The sequence below is a fragment of the Marmota flaviventris genome, chromosome 7 (assembly GCF_047511675.1).
Source record: "Marmota flaviventris isolate mMarFla1 chromosome 7, mMarFla1.hap1, whole genome shotgun sequence".
NCBI lineage: Eukaryota > Metazoa > Chordata > Mammalia > Rodentia > Sciuridae > Marmota > Marmota flaviventris.
Window position 1 is genome coordinate 67,069,285 of NC_092504.1, and position 23,260 is coordinate 67,092,544.

At 36.6% G+C, this 23,260-nt stretch overlaps 1 protein-coding gene across 4 annotated transcripts; it reads right to left on the reverse strand.

The window, feature by feature from the left end:
- Positions 1-572: 572 nt before the first annotated feature.
- Abraxas1 (abraxas 1, BRCA1 A complex subunit) lies at positions 573-16,962 on the reverse strand. Of its 4 annotated transcripts, XM_027939768.3 has the most exons (9): positions 16,838-16,962; positions 14,829-14,919; positions 11,899-11,935; positions 9,255-9,321; positions 7,230-7,423; positions 5,681-5,800; positions 5,149-5,233; positions 2,416-2,530; positions 573-2,017 (listed from the first exon to the last, which is right to left on the reverse strand). In XM_027939768.3, exons 1-9 carry the CDS (start codon positions 16,922-16,924, stop codon positions 1,584-1,586), a joined length of 1,230 nt encoding a protein of 409 aa, XP_027795569.1. In that variant the 5' UTR covers positions 16,925-16,962; the 3' UTR covers positions 573-1,583. The 4 variants fall into 4 exon arrangements, with proteins under 4 accessions (XP_027795569.1, XP_027795570.1, XP_027795571.1 ...); XM_027939769.3 differs by lacking the exons at positions 9,255-9,321; positions 11,899-11,935 and having other exon boundaries at positions 16,838-16,924; XM_027939770.3 differs by lacking the exons at positions 11,899-11,935; positions 16,838-16,962 and having other exon boundaries at positions 14,829-14,913.
- Positions 16,963-23,260: the final 6,298 nt, after the last annotated feature.

Here is a 23,260-nt window from a genome sequence, read left to right on the forward strand (position 1 = left end):
GTGGTCCTGTCTGATTGTCACTTATATCCCCAGTAGTTCATTCATAAAGTAATGAACCCCTTATAGGAATAGGAAATATGGGAGGGATGGCTTGTGTTGGAATACTACTTTGGGTCAGATTCTGTGTTACAGATGGGATGACTTTAGGGAAATGGGTGCAGCAAAGTGTAGTTCTTATGTAATGTTTGGATCCCATGAAGTTATAAATGCTTGAAATCATTTTCTAATTATCAAATGTAAGTGTGCCTGGTTAGGAGGGCGGCTCTTCTCTTTGCAGAGGTGTACACTGGGCTGTCTCAGAAAGACAAAACATTTATTCCTGGATGAATCTATCCTTAAACTGATAGTATTCTTTACATAAAGGGATGACAAATGCATAAATCTACTGCCAATCATCTTCTCTTACTCCAGTGTTGCAAATAAGGTTCAGACTGATTCTTGTCTTCCTGCTGTGTACAGTACCAGTTATTTAAGTTAAAACAACACTAGAAATCTACACAAGTCATCCTGATTTATGATGTGGATTCATAAACATCCCATAATAAATAATTAATGCATGTTAACACAGAAGATTCAAGTTGTTACTAGATTATATATTTTTTTCTATTTAGTAATGTCTCTAAAAAGCAATAGGAGTACAAAGTTCAAAGTGTATATTCAGTATGATGTCCGGTGGTAAAGCCTTCATGTGATGGAAGACATATAAATACAACTGCACATAAACACTTTTTTTTTTTTTGTCCCAGAGATTGAACCCAGGGGTGCTTAACTAGTGAGCCATACCCTCAGCCTTTTTATTATATTTTATTTACAGATAGGGTCTCACTAAATTTCTTAGGGCCTAAGTTGCTCAGGCTGGCTTTGAACTTGCCATTTTCCTGCCTCAGACTCCCAAGCTACTGGGATTACAGGTGTGCACCACTGCCACCGTACCTGTCATGACACTTTTGAGTGCTATGTTGCCCTGGATGGCCTCTAACTTCTGTGCACAAGTGACCTTTCTACCCCAGCCTTTAGAGTAGCAAGTACCTAAGATTACACACGTGTACCATCATGTCCAGTTTAATAATATACTTTGTATCACTGCATAAGGACTAAAATCTTAATGACTTACATAAGGTTAATGACATAAAGATTATATAAATTTTCACATGAACTTTATGCTTCTTCCCATGTTGTGAAAAATAGTCTCTTTTCCCATTTCTAAGAGCCATACTAGTTTAAAAGAATGTGCCTTTTTAAGGCCTTTCCCTCAACAGTTGTGAAAGCAAGATGAAAAGTTTTGATTTTACAATAAAGACATCTTGGGCTATGGGTGTAGCTCAGTGGTGCAGCACTTGCCTAGTATGTGCAAAGTCCTGGGTTCAATCTCCAGCACCACAAAAATATAAATAAATAAAAGCATCTGATATTTTTGGAAGTACTTTATAAATGCAGTAGAACTTATCTATGTAGTACTGTAAAAAGGTGAACATAGTAAAAACAAAATACATATTACTATGAACAGCTGAATATAATAAAAATAATAAACATTTGTCTTTACCCTTCGACCAAATCAAAAGTCTTATTTTGGGTTAAAAGGATCAAAATGTGGGAGACAGTGGATATTCACCAGAACCCTTCATTTTCTCAATCTCTTCATCTGTTTCTGGGCTACTGGTTGTGGATGCTTTTTCTTGGTTACTACTATCAGTACCTGTCTTAGATAGTTTGTGTTCTCTCTTTAACAATCGTGATTTCTTCATTTTCCATCTGTCCTCTATGTCTATAGCTTTTCGCTTAGTTGTTGGTGGTGTACTAGCTGGGCTAGCTTCAGGAGTATGGGTATACTCTACCATTAAGGTCAGGTTGTCAACCACATCCAGATGGTGGTTGGTGTTACACCTACTTTTAGAAATATGCCTATTGGTCAAAGAGATAACACAAGAATGAAGAAATTCACTGTCTGGAAAAAAGGTCTGTAAAGCCTGACAAAGCAAAATGTTCTCCTGAGGGTCTTCTTGGACATTCGTCTCTCCTACACAAAAGAAAACAACAGGATCAACATTTTTTATTCCATAAAAATTCCATGTTCTTTTATAATTAGCTATTTGTCAAAAGAGTCAAAAAGACTTCAACAATTCTATCAAATTATTCAAAGTGAGAATAATGTCATGTATAATCCCAAATTCCTATTTTTATGCCATAATATTCTAGGAGAAAATGAAATTTTAAGTTATATGCTTTAATATCAACAAATACAGCATACCTACTATAGTACTAGTTCCTTTTTTTGGTAAAATTTAAGAGTATTAATAAAATGACTGCTTTTAATCCCAAAGTGGACATATTCTTCAGTGAGCGCAGTTGGTCCATCCATAATTCCAATCAGTGAGAAATGCAAGGAAAGTAGTGATGTGTTAACATTTTACTTACGTGCTGCCTGAATCTGTGCTTGTTGCCTTTTTTTAATTTCTTGTTTTAATCTGTTTACATCCTTTATTAATTTCTCTACTTCTCGTTCACTTTGCTCCACTTTTTTGCATACAGTCTGCAAAGTAAAATAATAGGATAGGTAAAACACCAAATCATGAAATAACAGTCTAGATTCACAAGTAATATAAAACCCTCAATGGTACACTTCCTATAAATTTTATTTTAGTTTGCTATTTTCTAGAGGACTTTAATAATAACTCTGTATGGTACTTTACAGGTTGTAAAATGCTTTTCAGATATATTAACTTCTCATTAAGAGATGGATTTATCATACCAAATATTTCCTTGATAATAGAAATAAACTGGAATATTTAATTCACTGATGTAATTTTGAGATGCAAAGTTCCTGCACATATTGAAAAAAAGACAAATGACTATTTCCATGTTATGAAAGGAAACTGAAAGTTTTTAATTCTTATTAGACAATACTTTTGAAAAGCAAGTGGCTGTGTATCATCAATTTTAAAAGTATGAATAATTCCACTTCCTGAGTATATCTCAATATACAACAAAACTTTATAAAGATCATGTTCATATTATATCAAACTTAATATTATTAACTTCTAATTATAGGCTAAAAGTTAAGCCAGTTTCAGTGGATACTTTTAGGATATCTACCCAGCATGATTCAAATAGTCAAGACATGGAATCAATGTAAATGTCCACTGACTGATGAATGGATAAAAAAAAATGTGGTAATATATACACAATGGAACACTATTCACCCTTAAAAAAAGAAGAGTGGTACACACCTGTATTCTCATCAACCCAGGAGGCTGAGGCAGGAGGACTGCAAGTTCAAAGCAAGCCTGGTCAACTTGGCAAGATCAATAATAACTCAGTGAGACCCCATCTCAAAATAAACAAATTTAAAAAGACTGGAGATGTAGCTCAGTGGTAGAGCACCCCGGGCCCAATCCTCAGTACCATAAGAAAAACAAAAAGAAGTCAGCTTGATTATGTTGTCACTAATGACAGGATTCTTCCTCTTTATTTTTTTCATCCCTAGAACATTTTGAGATAGGGTCTTGCTAAGTTGCTCTGGCTGGTCTAAACTTGTGATTCTTGCCTCAGCCTCCTGAGTTGCTGGAATTATTAGGAATGTATTACCATGCCCAGCTAGCAAGTTGATTTCATAGAAAAGTGATTACCAAGGGCTGGAGTGGTTGTAGGGAAATGGGGACAGAGACATATTACAAAAAATTGTCACAGGCAGGTAGGATGAATAAGATCAAGAAATCTATTGTACAAGGCTGGGGATGTGGCTTTGTGGTAAAGTGCTTGCTTAGCATGCATGAGGCTCTGGATTCAATCCTCAGCACTGCTAAAATGGAAAGAAAGAAAAAGAAATCCATTGTACAACTTTGAGACTATAGTAAATGACAATACATTGTGTTCTTAAAAAATGTGGAGTGAATACTAAGTGTTCTCACCATGAAAATAATAATTATGTGAGGCAATACATTTGTTATTTAGATCAATTTCTCCATTCCACAATGTGTATAAAAACATGTTTTACATGATAAATCTGACAATTTAAAAATTTAAAAAGTACATATACTGTATTAAAAATAAAGAATATGTAGCAATATGAAAAATGTTTAATGATATAGGAATTTTTTTTTTTAAACTTACGGAACACATTTTTGTTGCCATGATTGTCAACTACAAAGTGTGTATACATTAGGGGAAAAACTGGAGACTATAGCAAAGTGAAAATAGTTATGTTAAATGATGAGATCTGGGTGTTTCTACTTTCTAAAATTCCTGCTTTTTTTCCCCCCTCATATTAAAAACAGTATTAATATTAGTGGTATGTAAAGTATACTAACCCTTTTTCTCTTAAATGTGCTCTATTGACAAGTAGGGTATCCATGGACATATATTACTTAGATATCCAATTGGGGGAAGCATAGTTAAGGACATCACCAGCTTTGGATTAGGCTTAAGCCACAGCTGTTTCCAGCCAGTTACTGAGCTAGGTGCTAGAACAGTGCAAATCCATACCTGTAGAACAACTATGCTTATCAGCCTACCTGAACTTTCTTACAATGGCACTGTAATCTGAGGTTCTACCTAACCAACTGTAGTCCTATCCCCTTCTTCTCAGATTTTTGCAAAATTGCAGTCTGAAGGCTCTTCTTGGCTGTTCATCTTGATCCCTTTCCTTTATCTTTCACAGGCTCAATAAATTCTTGCACTTCCATTCCCATATTGATGCTACTTCTCAAAGTACATGATATAATAAGATAGACTGCAATGCTATGGTAGTTGCATTGTTACCAAATATTTGCTTCCCTGTTCATCCTGTAAAAGGATTATGTATCCCTGGCCATTGATATGTGATGGCATGGCAATTTTGAGCTAAATTTTAAGGCTGTTGTGAATTTCCAATCTTTCTGGCTTTTTTCTTTTTGACACAAGAACATGTCCCAAATAAGGGCTGATTCTTCAGCATAGATTCTGGAATGAAGGTGACATCTCCAAAATAAATGGCTATAGCCAAGATATAATGTGGATAAGATTAAACTGTTATTCACTACTAAGATCACAGTCTTTATGACTAAAGGAATGTAATATAAATCTGAAGTCAGGTTATCCATAAAAAATTTCAGTGGTCATTTGATATGAACTCTGAAGTAGTCTTTAAGTGATTGATGTTAGTTAACTTACCTTTAATTCTTCTTGTAGTGAAGAATACATTTCATTTATCTTATGTACCTCCTTTAAAGATCCATCTTCTTTAAAAAATTCAGAGCTGTGAAAAATTACAATTTCCTCTGGTAAATATACATAACTTGTGTAAATAGACAAGTAGTAGAACGAAACTTGGAGACTGTAAAACAGTCTAGTTTTCACCAGGCACAGTGGTGCACACCTGTAATACCAGTGGCTTGGGAGGCTGAGACAGGAGGATCGAGAGTTCAAAGCCAGCCTCAGCAATGGTTAAGCACTAAGCAATTCATTGAGACCCTGTTTCTAAATAAAATACAAAATAGGGCTGGGTTTGTAGCTCAGTGGCTGAGTGCCCTTGGTTTCAATTCCTGGTACCCCTCCTTCCCTGCCCAAACAGTCTAGTTTTCTTGAGTAATATATTCATTTTATCAGTTTTCCTTTCATTTTTATTCTTCTGTTTGTGTAATAAACCTAATTTCAAAAAATAAGTAAGAGTAGGTTTAGTGGAAAAACAGTTCAGGAATCTTACCTGTGTGTTTTTACTGCTCTTCTAAAACCAGTGGACATACAGGAACCTGATACAGTTTTATAACCCAGCTGTTCAGACATGCCCAGATTGGCAACCACTAAAGGGACCCTATAAAACAGTCTGATGAAATAAAATTTTATAAGTTTAAAATATAAAGAGAAAAAATAGCATGTACACATCACAATAGACTACCTCCACAAGATTAAACAACGGTCCCCCGTTCCTTACTGTTTACCAAGATAGAATTTACTTATTTGAGCAACACAAAGCAACCTGTTTTTAAAAGCTGTGAAATGAACATGGTATAAGAAAATTTTGTGAAAAAAATAGTTTACGTCTTGGCCACTTAGCAATATCCTGTCTCAAAAAAAAAAAAAAAAAATCAACAGGACCTGGGTGTGGTGGTGTACGCCTATAATCCCAACAGTTTGGAAGCTGAGGTAGGAGGATCTCAGGTTTGAAGCCAGCCTCAAAAACTTAGTGAGGTTCTAAGAAACCTAGTGAGACCTTGTCTCAAAATAAAAAATAAAAAGGGCTGGGGAATGTGGCTCAGTTGGTTAAGTGCCCTTGGCTTTAATCCCTGGTACCAAAAACAAACAAAAATGGTTAAGGATGTACATTAGTGATAGCACCCCTAGACTCAATCTCTTAATATCCTAGTACCACCACAAAAAGAAGAAAGAAAGAAAATTTGGCTGGGGATGTAGCCTACTGTAGAGTGCTTGCTTAGCATGCATGAAGCCATGGGTTCAAACTCCAGCATTGCAATTTAAAAAAGTGTGTGTGTGTGGGGGGGGGGGCAATATGAGTTGAGCATCCCTTATCCAAAATATGAAATCCCTATATGAAACCTTCCACAAGGGAAATTCTATACTTCTCCTCAGTTCCCACTCAAAACACAGGAGCAATAAAAATACTGTATAAAATCATCTTCAGACTATGTATAAGGTATAAATGAATTTTGTGTTTAGACTTCAGTCTCATTTCCTAGATATCTGCAAATATTTCAAAATCTGATACATGTTTAGTCCAATCTGGTCCCAAGCATTTCAGATAACCTTACGGTATTAAGTCTGAGATTTATCCTATCTTCCATGAACAATAAATTTTATCTTAATTGGTACTCTTTATCCTAATTCTTATGTTCAATGCAAATGTTTATAGAATGAAGGGGAATTCCTGTTAGACTCGTTTTGGTAGACCATCAAAAACTACCTTGCTTCTTTGAAGAAGGTTACAAAAAAGCTGCACAAGTACCCAGGCTTAAGTTCTACATGATATCCTAATTAACCAATATCTACAACAATTATTTTTCTACCTCACATAGTAAATAACAGCAATTCATCATTCTGCACTTAGTTTCTGATTTCCTTATTTGACTTTCATTTTCTCATCTGTAATTAACAGATGGGTAAGATCACTTCAGAGAGTTGTTGTGACAATGTAATACAACACTGTATGAAAACTTTATAAATTGCCAAAAGTACTATAAAAATATTAGTTTTTTTTCCTATTAACTTAAAATAGCCAATGACCAACTAACATTTACCCTTTTTGAGGTTTATATAAAGCATGTTCCAGCCGATGAGTAGAACAGCTTTCCGTTATTATACTTGGTGTTAACAGCAGAAAAACAAGTTCTTGGCTTGAAAGGTGCTTCTGTAAGTTTTTGTGAAGCAGTCTCTCTCTAAATGTCATGATCTGATCTGAATGTCGACGGAATTTGTACCAACCTACCACAGTCTGAAAAAAAATAACAGAAAAAAATTAAATACATATCTTAATGATTATAATTATTATTGCATGTCTTAATATAATTTAGCAATAAAACTGAGTCTTATAATGGACTTTGTTTTTTCCATACTAGTGTTTTAACCCAGGGCTTTATACATGCTAGGCAAGTGTTCTACCACTGAACTACATGTCCCCAGTCCTTTTTGTTCTAAGACATGGTCTTGCTAAGTTGCCCAAAATTGGCCTCACTTGTGATCTTCCTACCTCAGTCTCCCTAGTAGCTGGAATTATAGGCATGCACCACCTTGCCAGGCTTTTAAAATGACTTTCTTAATAGTAAGATTTGAGTCACAGGTAAACAAAGAATTCACTTGGTTATATACTTTACCTTTGCAAAGTATGCAAACTGTTTTATAGTTTATTTTCTATTCAGTTAAAAGGACACAATTTTGATCAATGTAGATTAAAGGGAGAAAATAATTCTTCACTTACACTAGTCTATTTAGGGCATGTGCTATATTGCAATCTATTTTTTTAAAATTTTTTTTTAGTTGTCAATGGATCTTTATTTTAAAATAATTTATTTATTTATATGTGGTGCTGAGGATGGAACCCAGGGTCTCACACATGCCAGGCAAGTGCTTTACCACTGAGCCACAACCCCAGGCCTGTGCAATCTTAATCTTTAGTAAATACACATAAAAAATATTAATGCCATTGTTTCACTTAATGGATAGTCACTCCCCTCAAAACAGTTAGTTATCTGTATTGATATTTAGTTTATTAAATAAGCTTAGTTGATTCCTTAGCTTCTACCTGAAATTTAAACGAGAATGATTATCACATAGCCCCAAAAGTTAAATTCAAGATGACTAAGTCGAGTTTTATAAACATAACATGCTAAACAAATGTGTTGTTAGTATCACTAAGTCATTTTTTAATCAGAAAAATAATTGATTTACTGAAAACTTAGTAATCGGAACAAAGAGAAAAATAATCACCATGATTCATAGAAATCTGTGACAGTTTCAACAACTAAATTTGACATTTGTACTTTTAAACTAAAATTGCTTCTGTTTTTTTAAACCTAAAACATTTTTGCAGGGACATTTTTTTAAATACTCAAATGTAACTGTGAAAAAAGCCCAAGCATTTTCAACTAAGGATGCTTTTTGAATGATACTTCTGTTTTTCTTCTCAAGTCAAAGATACAAACTTTAAGGGGGAAAAATTATTAACTTGAGAAAATTTTGCATTGGGGAAAAATAATCCATTTTGACTGTCTAACAACTTTTAACTGAACCTGAAGCAAGCTGTGGAGAATTCAAATTAAGTGCTCTATAGGAAGTTGTCCCTGTGGTATAAAAATAGTTAACTGCAAAGCTAGGTGTACTGGCAAGTGCCTGAAGTCACAGCTACTTAGGAGGCTGAGTTTGGAGGATCACTTGAGCCCAAGGATTTGAGACCAACCTGGGAAACATAGCAAGACCCTGTACCCTGTATTAAAAAAAAAAAAAACCCACAGCTAAATAAAATAACAGAAATGGATTACGTCCTAGAATAAATCATACCGGGATAGGGAAATATAGAAGAGAAGAAATCAGTATTAAGTGTTAATTAGAGTAGTCAAGGGAAGGATGGGAACAAGATAAATACTTTTAACCATTAGTTTTGTATTCAAAGCAACTTCTCTGAATTTTTGGGAAGAGCAAGCTTTTTCTTATCTGCTTTACTGGATACTGTGAAGACAAATATTGCTTAAAATTTGTGTCAAAATACTGTTTTCAAGAACTGAAAATAATGCATATAATACCAAAAATAAAAGGTAAACCATGAATACCTTTTTGACACTTGAAAATATTTTCTTCAGTGCATGCTCATTTACTTCACCTGAAGAATTATAAAAGCTGTAAAAGTCACAAAGACATTTCAAATAAGGTAGAAGTTGGATACTTTTATTAATGTTTTAAATTTTAGTTACTCTTAACTCAAACTACCCAACCAAAATCAATACCTACTTGCCTGTCAGATGGAAGTCCTAAAGTAAAATAGTAGAGAAAATTCACAAATTAACAGACTTAAAATGATAGAAACATGAGGTCCATAAGCAGTGAAAGGAAAAGGAGTGGAGAAACTTCAAGAGATAAGTTTGCATATCATATATTTTATTAACCTAAAACGAAACAAACTATCCATTAAATACAGGTATTAGAAAGTTCATATAGCCAGTTCACAATTAATTTGGTTTTACTTATTAATTTTTTTACAGTTATTGATATGTATGAAAGAATGCATACTGAGTATTGAAGCACATTAACAAAAGAACAATTTATTGCTGATTTCAATTATTGTTTTAGGACATGGTTGGGTTTTTGGGAGAGGTGGGGGAAAGGAATAGATTTTGGTTAAGTTCAGTGGTCTTTATTATGTAATTGGAATGTCCAAGAATCAGAAGATAATCCTAAATTTAGGATTCTAAAACATTTGCTTCTGACTTTCTTTCCCTTCCTATGAGATCGCAAATTATTTCCTTCCTTTTAGCATTGAGATCAACAATATTTTCTATGATGATAAAATGTTACACAAAATCCTATATAAATAATATGAATTATAACAGGCTTTTATTGGGCACTTCCAAAGCATACACTGAAAATGTTCAGTTACAAAAAGCTGAAAAAAATGTAACTTAATAGGCAATATGTTTTTAAAAGAGTTGAAAATTTTCCCATTAAAAACATTTTAAGTCAGACACGGTGGTGCACGCCTGTAATCTCAGTGGCTTGGGAGGCTGAGGCAGAAGGATCATGAGTTCATTGCCAGCCTCAGCAAAAGTGAGGCACTAAGCAACTCAGTGAGACCCTGTCTCTAAATAAAATACAAAATAGGGTTCGAGATGTGGCTTAATGGTTGAGAGTCCCTGAGTTCAGTTCCTAGTACCAACAAACAAACAAAAAAAAACTATTTTAATAAGCCAGATAGTGTGGCACATGCCTGTAATCCCAGCTATACAGGAAGCTGAAGCAGGAGGCTCACAAGTTCAAGGCCAGCCTGACATCTTAGGGAGACTTGGTCTCAAGAAATAAAAAGGGCTGGGGATGTAGCTCAGTGGTAGAGCACTTGTCTAGCATGCACAAACCCTGGATTTCATCCCCAGCACTGAAAAAAAAAAGAAGAAGAAGAAGAAGAAATAATCCTGTTTCTTTTAGTTTTTACTCTACAATTAATTAGTTCTTTGGCCTTCATTAAACCGTGAACTTTTTATGCCTCTTTGTTTTAAAATGAAAATGACATGTATAAAATCTTTTGAGGAACAAGTATTTCAAATGGCTCTCCTATGCACCCGTCCCTTAATTTTGGTAGCTGCAAAAAGGTTCAGGCATTACTGGATTAGATGGTTTCTTCAGCTCAGTTGGTCTGATGATAATAGAGCTGCCAAATGAAACTGAATCACTTTTTTACTCTCTCTCTTTACTGGTCCATTGGGTTCCTTAAAGAAGTCCTTTCTCATTTAATCAGCAGATATTTTGAATGTCAATTGTACATTAAAGCACTTCATAAGGTAATTTTTTTCTGGTATATCAGTTTGATTGATTGATTGATTGATTGATTGATTGTGCTGGGGATTGAACCCAGGGCATTGTGCATGTGAGGCAAGCATTCTACCAACTGAGCTATATCCCTATCTCTGGTACATCGGTTTTTAAGACCACACTTAGCCCCTTTTTCTGCCACATCCCTGGCATAGATCTTTCTTATTTTAGCCATGAACTCTACTGTAAATTTTACACATTCTTAGAGATGTGTATATAGACGGTGTGACTATACAATAATAATGCTTCTTCTCATGTAGTTTAAGTAAATCGTAAAGCTACTACATTAAAATTATGGTTACATGTGTTTTCTTTGTGAAAATTCATTTATTTTCTACTTTTCCGTGTGTATGTTATACCTCAATAAGTTTTTTTAAAAAAATACAGTATATTAGAGCTAATGGTTCTATTATTATCTGTAGGACTAAAATCACAAGCTTTCACATTAAAAAAGCAACAGGAAACAGGTTAGATAAATAATATAACACTAAAAAATATCAATGAGGAAACAGTTGCTAAAATAAACTAGAATCAAAGGGTTAAAAAGAAAGTCTGCCATCAGTTTACAAGAACATGCCAGTGAGTGAGCTTATAATATGCAATGAAGTTGCAAAAAGGTGACTGGTTGTGAGATGGAAAAGCAATTGTCAAGGTAAACTGGTACTTGCAAGAGGCAGCAGAGACCAGCTAAAGTCAGTAATATAATAGAGAAAGAACTATAAACAGGGTTGACAATGCACAAGTGAATTTTCAGGTATTAACACAACAACAACAAAACCTTCATAGTATAATTGGTAACTAAAATACTACATTAGTTTTAAAACTTATTTCACTTGCAGAGAATGAACTTTTGCAATGTATGGTTTACTTGCTCTTACTAGTACTATTACTCACCTAAAAAGCCGGTAGCATGGAATATATTTCTGAATGTCTAGGGGGAAAAAGGGATGAATAAATGGGTTGTATAATGAGGGAAATCCAAATTACACTAATACTTGGACTGAAACTCAGCAAGATATGATACTCTTAGCACAATTATACTGAATTTTTGGTTATGATTAATTAAATAATCACTTCCAAGCATTTACTTCATGCCAGGAAGTACTTTAGTATTATCTCATTTAATCTTCACAAGTCAGATGCCATCATTCTTTCCCTTTCAAAAATGATGGAATAGGCTGAGCATGGTGGTGCACACCTTATTCCCAGCAACTGTGGAGGCTGAGGTAAGAGGATTGCAAATCGACCAGCCTCAGCAACTTATTGACATACTGTCTCAAAATTAAAAAGTGGGGGTGGAACTGGGGAGGTATAGTGGTAAAACTAGGTTTTACCACTCCTAGGTTCAATCCCCAGGACCAAAAAAAAAGCGAGAGATGAAGTGGTTCCTCAAGCCAGTGATAGAGCCAAAATTCAAACCTAGAGTTTCCCTGGGAACCACAATGCCATATTCCCTCAAATAATGATTTAATAAATACAGTACAAAATATAAGTTTAAAGTTGCAATATTTTCATTGTGTACTAAAAAGGTCATGCTCTAAATTTACACCAACTGTTAAAAATATCTGTCAAATAGAAATATCTTGTTTTAAGTAGTTATTTCATAAAACTTTTGTCTGTGTTAGCTACAAACTAAAGAAAACAAAAACAGACCCTAATATCTTTTAAGAGGCAAATTTTATTCTGTCAATAGCAATGTTAAACTAAGAAAGAAAAGTGTAAAAATGATGAACATCTTATGACCAATGTGAGGCAGTAATTTGTCTATCTTGGATTTTCATCTATTCTCCATCTGTGTTAAAGTAATCTTTTAAAATAATTTGACCAAATACCTTAAAGCTTAGCAAAGTACCTGTGTACACAGTGTAGTTGGTCAAGAAATGTTTGCTTAATTAAATTTTTCTAAATGTGTTACATTCTTTGGGTGGCATGCTAATTCCAGTTAGGGGAAAAATGCTCTAAATCTTGCTTTTAAAACTCCAAGTGTCTGACTAGCAATAAGAAAAAAAATCAACAAAGTTAAATTACAGACTGCTTGGGCTGGTGGTGTAGCTCAGTGGGAAGTGTATACTTAGTATGCCTAAGGTTCAATCCCCAGCACCAAACAAAATAACAACCTGTATAAACATGTGTATAGCACATGACAAAAGGCCATTATTAAAATGTTATACAAATCAATTAAAGTAACATAGCCAGTAGAAATATAGTCAAAGAATAGAACAGGTCTGTGCTTTTCAAAGGCTAAAAAGAAAAAGTAAAAACCAGGAATATTTAACTTCTTTTGTACTCAAGAAATACAAATTAACAGTAGCTCAGCGCTCTAGGTTTTGGGTTCTATGTCCAGCAACACCAAAAAGAAAAAAAGCAAACTACTTTTTAAAAAATTTATCAGATTGGGGCTGGAGTTATGGCTCAGTAGTAGAGCGCTTGCCTAGAATGTGTAAAGCACTAGGTTTGATTCTCAGCACCACATATAAATAAACAAAATAAAGCTCCATTGACAACTAAAAAATATTTCTAAAAAAAGTACCTTAACTTCTAAAAAAAAAAATTTATCAAATTGGCAAAGATTAAAAGAACTTATAATATTTCATGTTAGCCTGAATATGGAGACACAAGCATTATTATAGACTGCGGAGGAGTCTAAAATGCAGTAAATTTTCCAAAGTACTATTAGCTAGTCTACCTATATGAATTTGGTTTTCAGAGAGACAAGGGCACAAAGATATATAAAATATTCACTGTAATATTGTATTAATAAACAGAAACTTATTCATAGTAGTTAAAAGTTATGTTGTGTCCACACAATGGGACAGTTATAACCATTAGGAAGAATGAAAAGTTATATACAAGGCAAATTATATCAGCTTGCCAAGCAGTCCCAGTTGAAGTAGGAGGATGACTAGAGTCCAGTAATTTGAGGCCAGCCTAGGCACCAGAGCAAAATCCTCATGCCATTAAAAAAAAAAAGTTTTTTACCCTGTAACAGCATAATAATATCGAGGAATTGATAATAAAGTCAAATGTTTATGTACAAGAATATTCATTGTAGTGTAATCTATAATAAAAAATGGAAATAGCTGATTATAATTTATTTAAAGGTCTGCTTAAATCACAGAAAGGTCATAGTGGAATATATTGCAGTTATGAAAAATGATAGAGATATCAGTCATGACAAAATATGTCATGATGTCAAACCTGTTATAAAGTACAATACTATTTTGTTTTAAAAAAGAAATATATATCCTACTAGCCACAGTGGCACATGCCTGTAATCCTAGCAGCTCAGGAGGCTGAAGCAAGATGATCGCAAGTTCAAAACCAACCTTAGCAACTCATGGAGGCCCTAACTAAGTAACTTAGTAAAACCCTATCTCAAAATAAAAAGGGCTGGGGACTTAACTTAGTGATTAAGCACAATCGGGTTCAACACCCAGTAATAAAAAAAAGGAAGAAAATGTGCGCGCGTGCGCGCGCGCGCACACACACACACACACACACACACACACATCTCCTTATTAAAAACTGTATATGTTAGGTAATCAGAAGACTTCCTATATATTTTAAAGCTCCCTTATCTTTTTTTTCCTTTAGGAAACAGCAGCTGTTTCCTCTTAGTTTCCCTGCAGCAATTTTATTTGCTTCCTATATTTCACATTGTTTCAGTCCATGGCCATAATTTTAATTGAAGATGAGTGCAATGTATTTTAAAAATTCTGCTTTTAAAAATCAGTGTATTTTTTTTTTAACAATTTAAAAGTAATTACTTATGCTGATCCCTTTCATCATAAACTATCAAAAATAGACAGAAGTATGTAACTCACCAATTGTATAAACAACTTCAACATCATCCATTTGGGAGTCAGTAATGCTATTCTTGGCTTCACCTTTCACTTCCCCAAGGAGAAAACCTTCCTATAAAATAAAAAGAAGCAGAATTTGGAATACATTGATAGAATTACTGTCCAGTCTCTTAAATAATTCATATTTCCCAGTATTTTACAGTGTATACATGTGTGTGCTACTAGGGGACACATAAAAACCTAAGGTGCTTCCAGTTTAATTGGAAAACATGACCAGTTAAATAAGAATTAGAAGAAAAAAATGAGAAGAGATTATAAACACCACTGTGATTTTATAAAGGGGGAAGAGATTAACATAGACGGAAATAACTGGAGAAGGCCCTGTGGAAGAGGTGAGAATGAAGTTGATAATTTGTGTAGGCAGAGCTTGAAGCACTTAGCACACCGGAAAGCATAAAAGGCTTAAAGCCAAAAATAAGCACACACTAGTAGAACAGTTTGCCTTGAAACAGAGGCAAACTTAAGTGGAGCCAATAATAAAACATCCAGTATGACTAGCCAGGGAATCTGGATTTAAGAAGTGCTTCTAGGAGTCAGTGGAGGTTTCTAAACTATGACACAATGAAAGTGTTTTCAGATTTAAAATTGTACAAAATGGGGAAGAATGTACAAAATATGAAAGATTAAAGATTTTGGAATTCAATTTGAGTCTGCTTTCTAAAAGGGGTCCTGTAGGCCTGATTCGTTGTGAAACTACAGGTATATCCTCACAGCAGTGGTGAATTTGTCCTGGTTCAGATTATTCAAATATTCCTTTAGGTGCATTTAAAGACCAAGTGTGGCCAGGCAGGGTGACCCAGCCGCTCTGGAGGGTAAGGTAGGAGAATCTTAAATTCAGGTCAGCCTCAGCAACTTAACTTGAGACACCCTCTCAAAAAATAAAAAGGGCTAGGGATGTTGCACAATGGTAAACCACCCCTCAGTTGAAACCCCAGTACCAAAAATAGACCTAGTGTGCTTGGTAATGAAATTTTACCTTTTTAAAAACTGGTTAATAATACGTAATAATAATAATATCCCCCCCCCCCATTTCATCAAAGGATAAAAAGCGCTAAAGGAATGTTTCTACAATGTTTTCACTTGAATCAAGGTGAAAAAAACCCCAGAACTGTACACTCCAGTGTTCTTGACTTTGGTACTTCGAAAACAAAAACTAAGAAATGTGCAGCAAGAATAACTTAAGTCTATCTTTAAAAAACCACCATTTAAAGAATTTAGTTAAAAGATCTGAAAAACCGCTGTCTGACAAGAAGGTACCGTAATTTACAAGAATTTTACTGTGACTTGTTCATTTAATAAATTTTTAGAAAATAGGCACTATATTTTTTTTAAAACTTCACTTTTTAATTTCATCCAGTGGTTTTGAAGCTAGGCAAAACGTTTAAATGTTTAATATTTGGGGGAAATTTGTGGTTAAGTTATAACCAAAAGTATCAGAAAAGTAAATAGAAACCTTATAATTTTAAGAAACTTGATGGCACGTGCAAACAAATCAGGTATTTGATACATCAAATTAAGGTTTTTTTTTCATTCACTAGGATTTGCCGAAAAACAGACACTGGATGCAACACCTATTTTTACTCCTTCACCTTCCTACCATAGGAGCTGCCCGGCATGAAAAAGTCCACGGTTGTCTTTGCAATCGATCACGGGTAGTCAGGCGAAACGGAAAGTTAACCTGCTGCCTCCCAAGCGGTAGCGGAGCACGAGATGAACTTTCTATCCGTTCGCGCCCAAGTTTGGCCAGGAAAAAGGGAGACTGATGAATGAGACTGGGGCGTGTGGGGCATTCGGGCCGGGGAAGGGGAGCAGGGGTTAGGCCTGGGAGGGCTACTCTTGGGAAAGGCTCGTCGGGCAGGAGGCACCTCCTGGTCCGCGAGGGAAGAGGCGGCCCGGCGGCGCAGGGAGAGTCCCCGGGCGGGGGTCCGGCCGCGGCGCGGTGAGGGAGGGAGGCTGCGCGCCCGGCTCACCGTGTCCGAGTCGGTGTTGAGGTGCTGGAAGGAGAGCGCGCCGAGCACAAAGCCGGAGAGCACCGCCGACGTGCTCTCGCCCTCCATGCCGCCGTCGCAGCGCTACCGAGACGACCCGCGCGGGGGGCGGGGCGCGGACCCGGACGCGGCTCGGCGGCGAGGGCGGGGCTGAAGTGGAGGCGGGGCCGGGAGCCCGGGCTAGGGCCTCCAGGCATTCTGCGGAGGGAGGCGCGCCCCCTGTTGGCGAGGCGGCTGTTGCGGGGTGCTTCCTTGGTTTATACTGGCAACCTCGCGCAGCTGTGGGCTCCGAAGGGGTAACCCTGCAGAGAGTGGGAGCAGGTTTCAGGGGCCAGGTGCTGCAGAGCAACACGTGGAATATATGCAAAATCATGAAAATGAACAATGTCGACAGGGTCAAGAGAAATAATGGTTACAAGAATAAGAATTTCTTAGCAACATTATAATAGCACACCTTTGTAGTTTTCAAACTGCATTACACTGCGCTTCACCTATTGAAACTCCTAGAATACTAACAGCCATTTCTGGGATTGTTGGTTCTAGAATGTTCCAATGATTTCATATGGAGTTGTGTGTATGTTTGGTGTGGTTCTTCGGTTTATTTGCTTGCTTGTTTGATAAGCATGATCATACTGTGCTGGATCATTTGATTAAATATTAAAGTGGGTGGGAAGACCCGGGATTGAAAAATATATTTACACACCCATGTTTATATATATAGATACGAAAATTATGTATTTTTTTTAATGACTGAAAGCTGGCAAAATATAGGACTTCTGGGTTGAAGTAGTATTGCACATTTCTGGGGTTTGTTGTGCTACAGCCATGTTTAGCTGAGTAACACTGAGTGGTTATATATTCCATAAAATTAAATTTTGTGCCTCTGTTTCAACAGAAACACAGTTGATAGAAAAAAAAGATTTTTCTACATTTGTGTTTCGTGGGCACTAATGTTATAAAGGATTAAAAATAAAATAAAACCTATGACAAGGTATGGAATAAGTCCCAAAAAATATGGTCAAATGATGTTTTTGTTTTTTCAGTACTGGGGATTGAACTCAAGGCCTTGCACATACTAGGCAGCACTCTACCATTGAGCTAGATCCCAGAGTCTTTTTAATTTTTTAAAATTTTGGGACAGGGTCTCATTAAATTGCCTAGGTGGCCTCAAAATTGTGATCCTCTTGCCCCAGCTTCCCTGCTTGCTGGAATTACCAGTGTACATAGTTAAAAGATCTTTGACAAGAGTACCAAGACCATTCAATGGGGGAAAGGATAGTCTTTTCAACAAATGTTAAAAAAAAAAAAAGAAGTTAGATCTTTACCTTACATTGTATACAATTAGCTCAAAGTAGATCAAAGATCTACATGCAAGAGCTAAAATTGCAAAGTTCTTAGAAGAAAATATAGGGAAAAAATCTCCATGACATTGGATTTGGCAATGACTTCTTGAATATGATAGCAATGGCATAGATGATGAAAGAAGAAATGGACAAGGAGTCCATCAACAAAATGGAACTCTTTTGTATATCAAAGTATACTTGGAGGGAGTGAGATGTTACACATGCCTGTGGTCTTAGTGACTTGGGAGGCTAAGGCAGGGGGATTGCAAGTTTGAGGCCAGCCTAGGCAACTTAGAGAAACCCTGTATCAAAATAAAAATAAACAGGGGGCTAAGGATATAGCTTAGTTGGTAGAGTGCTTGCTTTGCATGTACAAGGCCCTGTGTTCAATCCCTAGCATCACACAAAAATATTAATTAAAATAAATAAATAAAAAGGGCTGGAGGTGTAGATCAGTGTTAAAGAGTACCTGTTCAATCTCCCCAGTAGTGAGAGAGGCGGGGGGGGGGGGGGGGAGGAAGTCAACCCATAGAATAAGATAAAATATTTGAAAATCATATATCTGATAAGAGATTAATATCCAAAATATACATAAAGAACTACAACTAAAGAAAAAAAACAACCAACCAGCTGGGTGTGGTGCTGGGTGTGGTGGTACACTCCTGTAATCTCAGCAACTGAGGAGGCTGAGTTCAGGAGGATCAGAAGTTGGGAGCCTACATCATGGGAACAAATTTTTACTCCTCACACTTCATATAGAGCCCTAATATCCAGAGTATACAAACAACTCAAAAAATTAAACAATAGGATAACAAAATAACCCAATCAACAAATGGGCCAAGGACCTGAACAGACACTTCTCAGAGGAGGACATACAATCAATCAACAAGTACATGAAAAAATGCTCACCATCTCTAGCAGTCAGAGAAATGCAAATCAAAACCACCCTAAGATACCATCTCACTCCAGTAAGATTGGCAGCCATTATGAAGTCAAACAACAACAAGTGCTGGCGAGGATGTGGGGAAAAGGGTACTCTTGTACATTGCTGGTGGGACTGCAAATTGGTGCGGCCAATTTGGAAAGCAGTATGGAGATTCCTGGGAAATCTGGGAATGGAACCACCATTTGACCCAGCTATTGCCCTTCTTGGATTATTCCCTGAAGACCTTAAAAGAGCGTACTACAGGGATACTGCCACATCGATGTTCATAGCAGCACAATTCACAATAGCTAGACGGTGGAACCAACCCAGATGCCCTTCAATAGATGAATGGATTAAAAAAATGTGGCATTTATACACAATGGAGTATTACTCTGCACTAAAAAATGACAAAATCATGGCATTTGCAGGGAAATGGATGGCATTAGAGCAGATTATGCTAAGTGAAGTTAGCCAATCCCTAAAAAACAAATGCCAAATGTCTTCTTTGATATAATGAGAGCAACTAAGAACAGAGCAGGGAGGAGGAGCAGGAGGAAAAGATTAACATTAAACAGACACATGAGGTGGGAGGGAAAGGGATAGAAAAGGGAAATTGCATGGAAATGGAAGGAGACCCTCATTGTTATACAAAATTACATATAAGAGGTTGTGAGGGGAATGGAAAAAAAACAAGGAGAGAAATGAATTACAGTAGATGGGGTAGAGAGAGAAGATGGGAGGGGAGGGGAGGGGGCATATTAGAGGATAGGAAAGGTAGCAGAATACAACAGTTACTAATATGGCATTATGTAAAAATGTGGATGTGTAACCGATGTGATTCTGCAATCTGTATTTGGGGTAAAAATGGGAGTTCATAACCCATTTGAATCTAATGTATGAAATATGATATGTCAAGAGCTTTGTAATGTTTTGAACAACCAATAAAAAAAAAAAAAAGAAGTTCAAAACCCAGCTTCAGCAACTTAGCGAGACCTTAAGCAACTTAGCAAAACCCTGTCTCAAAAAATAAAAAAGGACTGGGGATGTAGCTCAATGGTAAGGCACCCCTGAGTTTAACATCCAGTATCAAACGAAAACAAAAACAACCATTAAACTTGAAACAATGGGTCACAAAATCAACCAAAGATCAAAACTGAGTAATATCCTGAAAAGCCTTATCAAATTGGCTGTCTTATCTTCCCCTCATGGGTCTTACAGAGGCTGATAAAAACATTAAATTGATTATCAAGAAAATGGGGAAAACCAGAAGAGAGAATGTAGATATACCAGTAGGGTGAAAATGCTTAGATGGTTATTAAGAAATGAGATGCTAGTCTGGAGGTGTAGCTCAGCAGCAGCACACTTGCCTAATATGCACAAGGCTCTGAATTCAATCCCCAGCACTGCAATAAAGAAAGAATTATTTAAAATTAGAAAAAAATAAATGGGGTGAATAAACAGACATCAATAAGGTTGGAACAAAGGGGTTCCAGAGTCAGTCTTAGAGAAAAGAGGCTTCCTGCATGTCATGAGTATCTTTTCTTCACATGTTTCTGAGTAAGCCATTTCTACTTTATTATGACACTATTCTGGACACCATCCTCTATTAAGAGTGATTCTCTCATACCACCCAAGACAGTGTGAGTATTTTGGGTTTTGATATTTTGTCTCCTTCAGCCATTAGGGATAATTTAAATTAATATCTGATAGCAAGCTGGTACTACTGTTACCAGAGTTCTCATTTTAGTTAGTTTTTTTTTTTCCACTGTGACAAAAAGACCTGACAAGAAAAACAGCGAGAAGGAAAAGTTCGTTTGGGGCTCACAATTTCAGAGGTCTTAGTCTATAGACAACTGAGTTCATTACTCTGGGCCCAAGATGAGACAGAACAGAGGAGGAAAGCAGTTCAGGATAAGACAATCAGGAAGTAGAGAGAGCTCTACTCATGAGGGACAAAATATAAACCTCAGAGGCATGCCCCCAGTGACCTGTCTCCTCCAGCCACACTCACCTGCCTATAGTTACATATTTAATCCATACAGTTGATTAATGCTATTGATTAGATTAGACTTCTCATAACCTAATTATTTTACCTCTGAATATCCTTGCATTGTCTCACACATATGTTTTTGGAAGACACCTTATATCTGAACTGTAACAATCCTAGAACAAAATCCCTGGCTCTAGTGGTCCCAACAGATCAGTCTTGCCCACACACTCCAATTTGCTAATCAAAGATAACCAGTGGTAAAGTTTTAATCAGTGTGGCCACACCAGGAAGAACAGATGGCAATACAGTGACAAAGATCTATCTTCAAGGGGCTCACAAAAACTGAGGTTTCATAGAAAATGAAAACAAAGGCAAGGTCTGGGGGTTTGTATGGCTGGGAGGTTTACTTGGACTGGCAGAGTAACTCATTCTGATCAGACTATGGTCTGATTGATCAATATCTCAGGACTAAAGCTCTGGGAAGGTCATCATCACTCAAGGGGGCAATTCAGTTCCCATCGTAACTTGATTGCTACTGCTTTAGGAGCTAGCCTCAGTTCTGTCTTAGAGGAACAATCTCATCATGGGGAGATCTGTTCTGTGAGGATAACTGTTGTAGGGTAGTTTTGGTCCCACATCATAAATATACTTATCAATCAGATCTGTGATTGCTAGAATCCAAGTTAACTGCAGTTAACTTGGAGTTGGTTAGGTCAGTGATGGGCACCTCCTTCTCTCAGTTGGAAATTATCTAGTCCAAAATCTAAGTATTCATTGTTGGGAGGTACTCACAAATTTTGTCGCGAGCTTCAGTCTAGGATTGTGCTTTGGTTTTAGTGTCCCTTTCAAAACTCATGTTGAAATTTGCTACTTTGATGGTATTAAAAGGCGGGACCTTTAAGATGTGATTAGGTCATGAGGGCAGATTTCTTCATGAGTAAGATTTTTTTTTTAAATTTTTTATTGTTGGCTGTTCAAAACATTACATAGTTCTTGATATATCATATTTCACAATTTGATTCAAGTGGGTTATGAGCTCCCATTTTTACCCCATATACAGATTGCAGAATCACATCAGTTACACATCCATTGATTTACATATTGCCATACTAGTGTCTGTTGTGTTCTGCTGCCTTTCCTATCCTCTACTATCCCCCCTCCCCTCCCCTCCCCTCCCCTCTTCTCTCTCTGCCCCCTCTACTGACATTCATTTGTCCCCCTTGTATTATTTTTCCCCTTCCCCTCACTTCCTCTTGTATGTACTTTTGTATAACTCTGAGGGTCTCCTTCCATTTCCATGCAATTTCCCTTCTCTCTCCCTTTCCCTCCCACCTCTCATCCCTGTTTACTGTTAATCTTCTTCTCATGCTCTTCAACCCTACTCTGTTCTTAGTTACTCTCCTTATATCAAAGAAGACATTTGGCATTTGATTTTTAGGGATTGGCTAGCTTCACTTAGCATAATCTGCTCTAATGCCATCCATTTCCCTGTAAATTCTATGATTTTGTCATTTTTTAATGCAGAGTAATACTCCATTGTGTATAAATGCCACATTTTTTTTTATCCATTCATCCATTGAAGGGCATCTAGGTTGGTTCCACAGTCTAGCTATTGTGAATTGTGCTGCTATGAACATCGATGTAGCAGTGTCCCTGTAGCATGCTCTTTTTAGGTCTTTAGGGAATAGACCAAGAAGGGGAATAGCTGGGTCAAATGGTGGTTCCATTCCCAGCTTTCCAAGAAATCTCCATACTGCTTTCCAAATTGGCTGCACCAATTTGCAGTCCCACCAGCAATGTACAAGTGTACCCTTTTCCCCACATCCTCGCCAGCACTTGTTGTTGTTTGACTTCATAATGGCTGCCAATCTAACTGGAGTGAGATGGTATCTTAGGGTGGTTTTGATTTGCATTTCTCTGACAGCTAGAGATGGTGAGCATTTTTTCATGTACTTGTTGATCGATTGTATGTCCTCCTCTGAGAAGTGTCTGTTCAGGTCCTTGGCCCATTTGTTGATTGGGTTGTTTGTTCTCTTATTGTCTAATTTTTTGAGTTCTTTGTATACTCTGGATATTAGGGCTCTATCTGAAGTGTGAGGAGTAAAGATTTGTTCCCAGGATGTAGGCTCTCTATTTACCTCTCTTAT

Coding starts and splice junctions, on each gene's coding strand:
- Abraxas1 (XM_027939768.3), bottom strand. CDS start 16,924: ATGGAGGGCGAGAGCACGTCGGCGGTGCTCTCCGGCTTTGTGCTCGGC. Junction 9,322..11,898: donor CCATGCTACCGGCTTTTTAG/GTGAGTAATAGT, acceptor TGACTTTTACAG/CTTTTATAATTCTTCAGGTG. Junction 2,018..2,415: donor AGCACAGATTCAGGCAGCAC/GTAAGTAAAATG, acceptor TCTTTTGTGTAG/GAGAGACGAATGTCCAAGAA.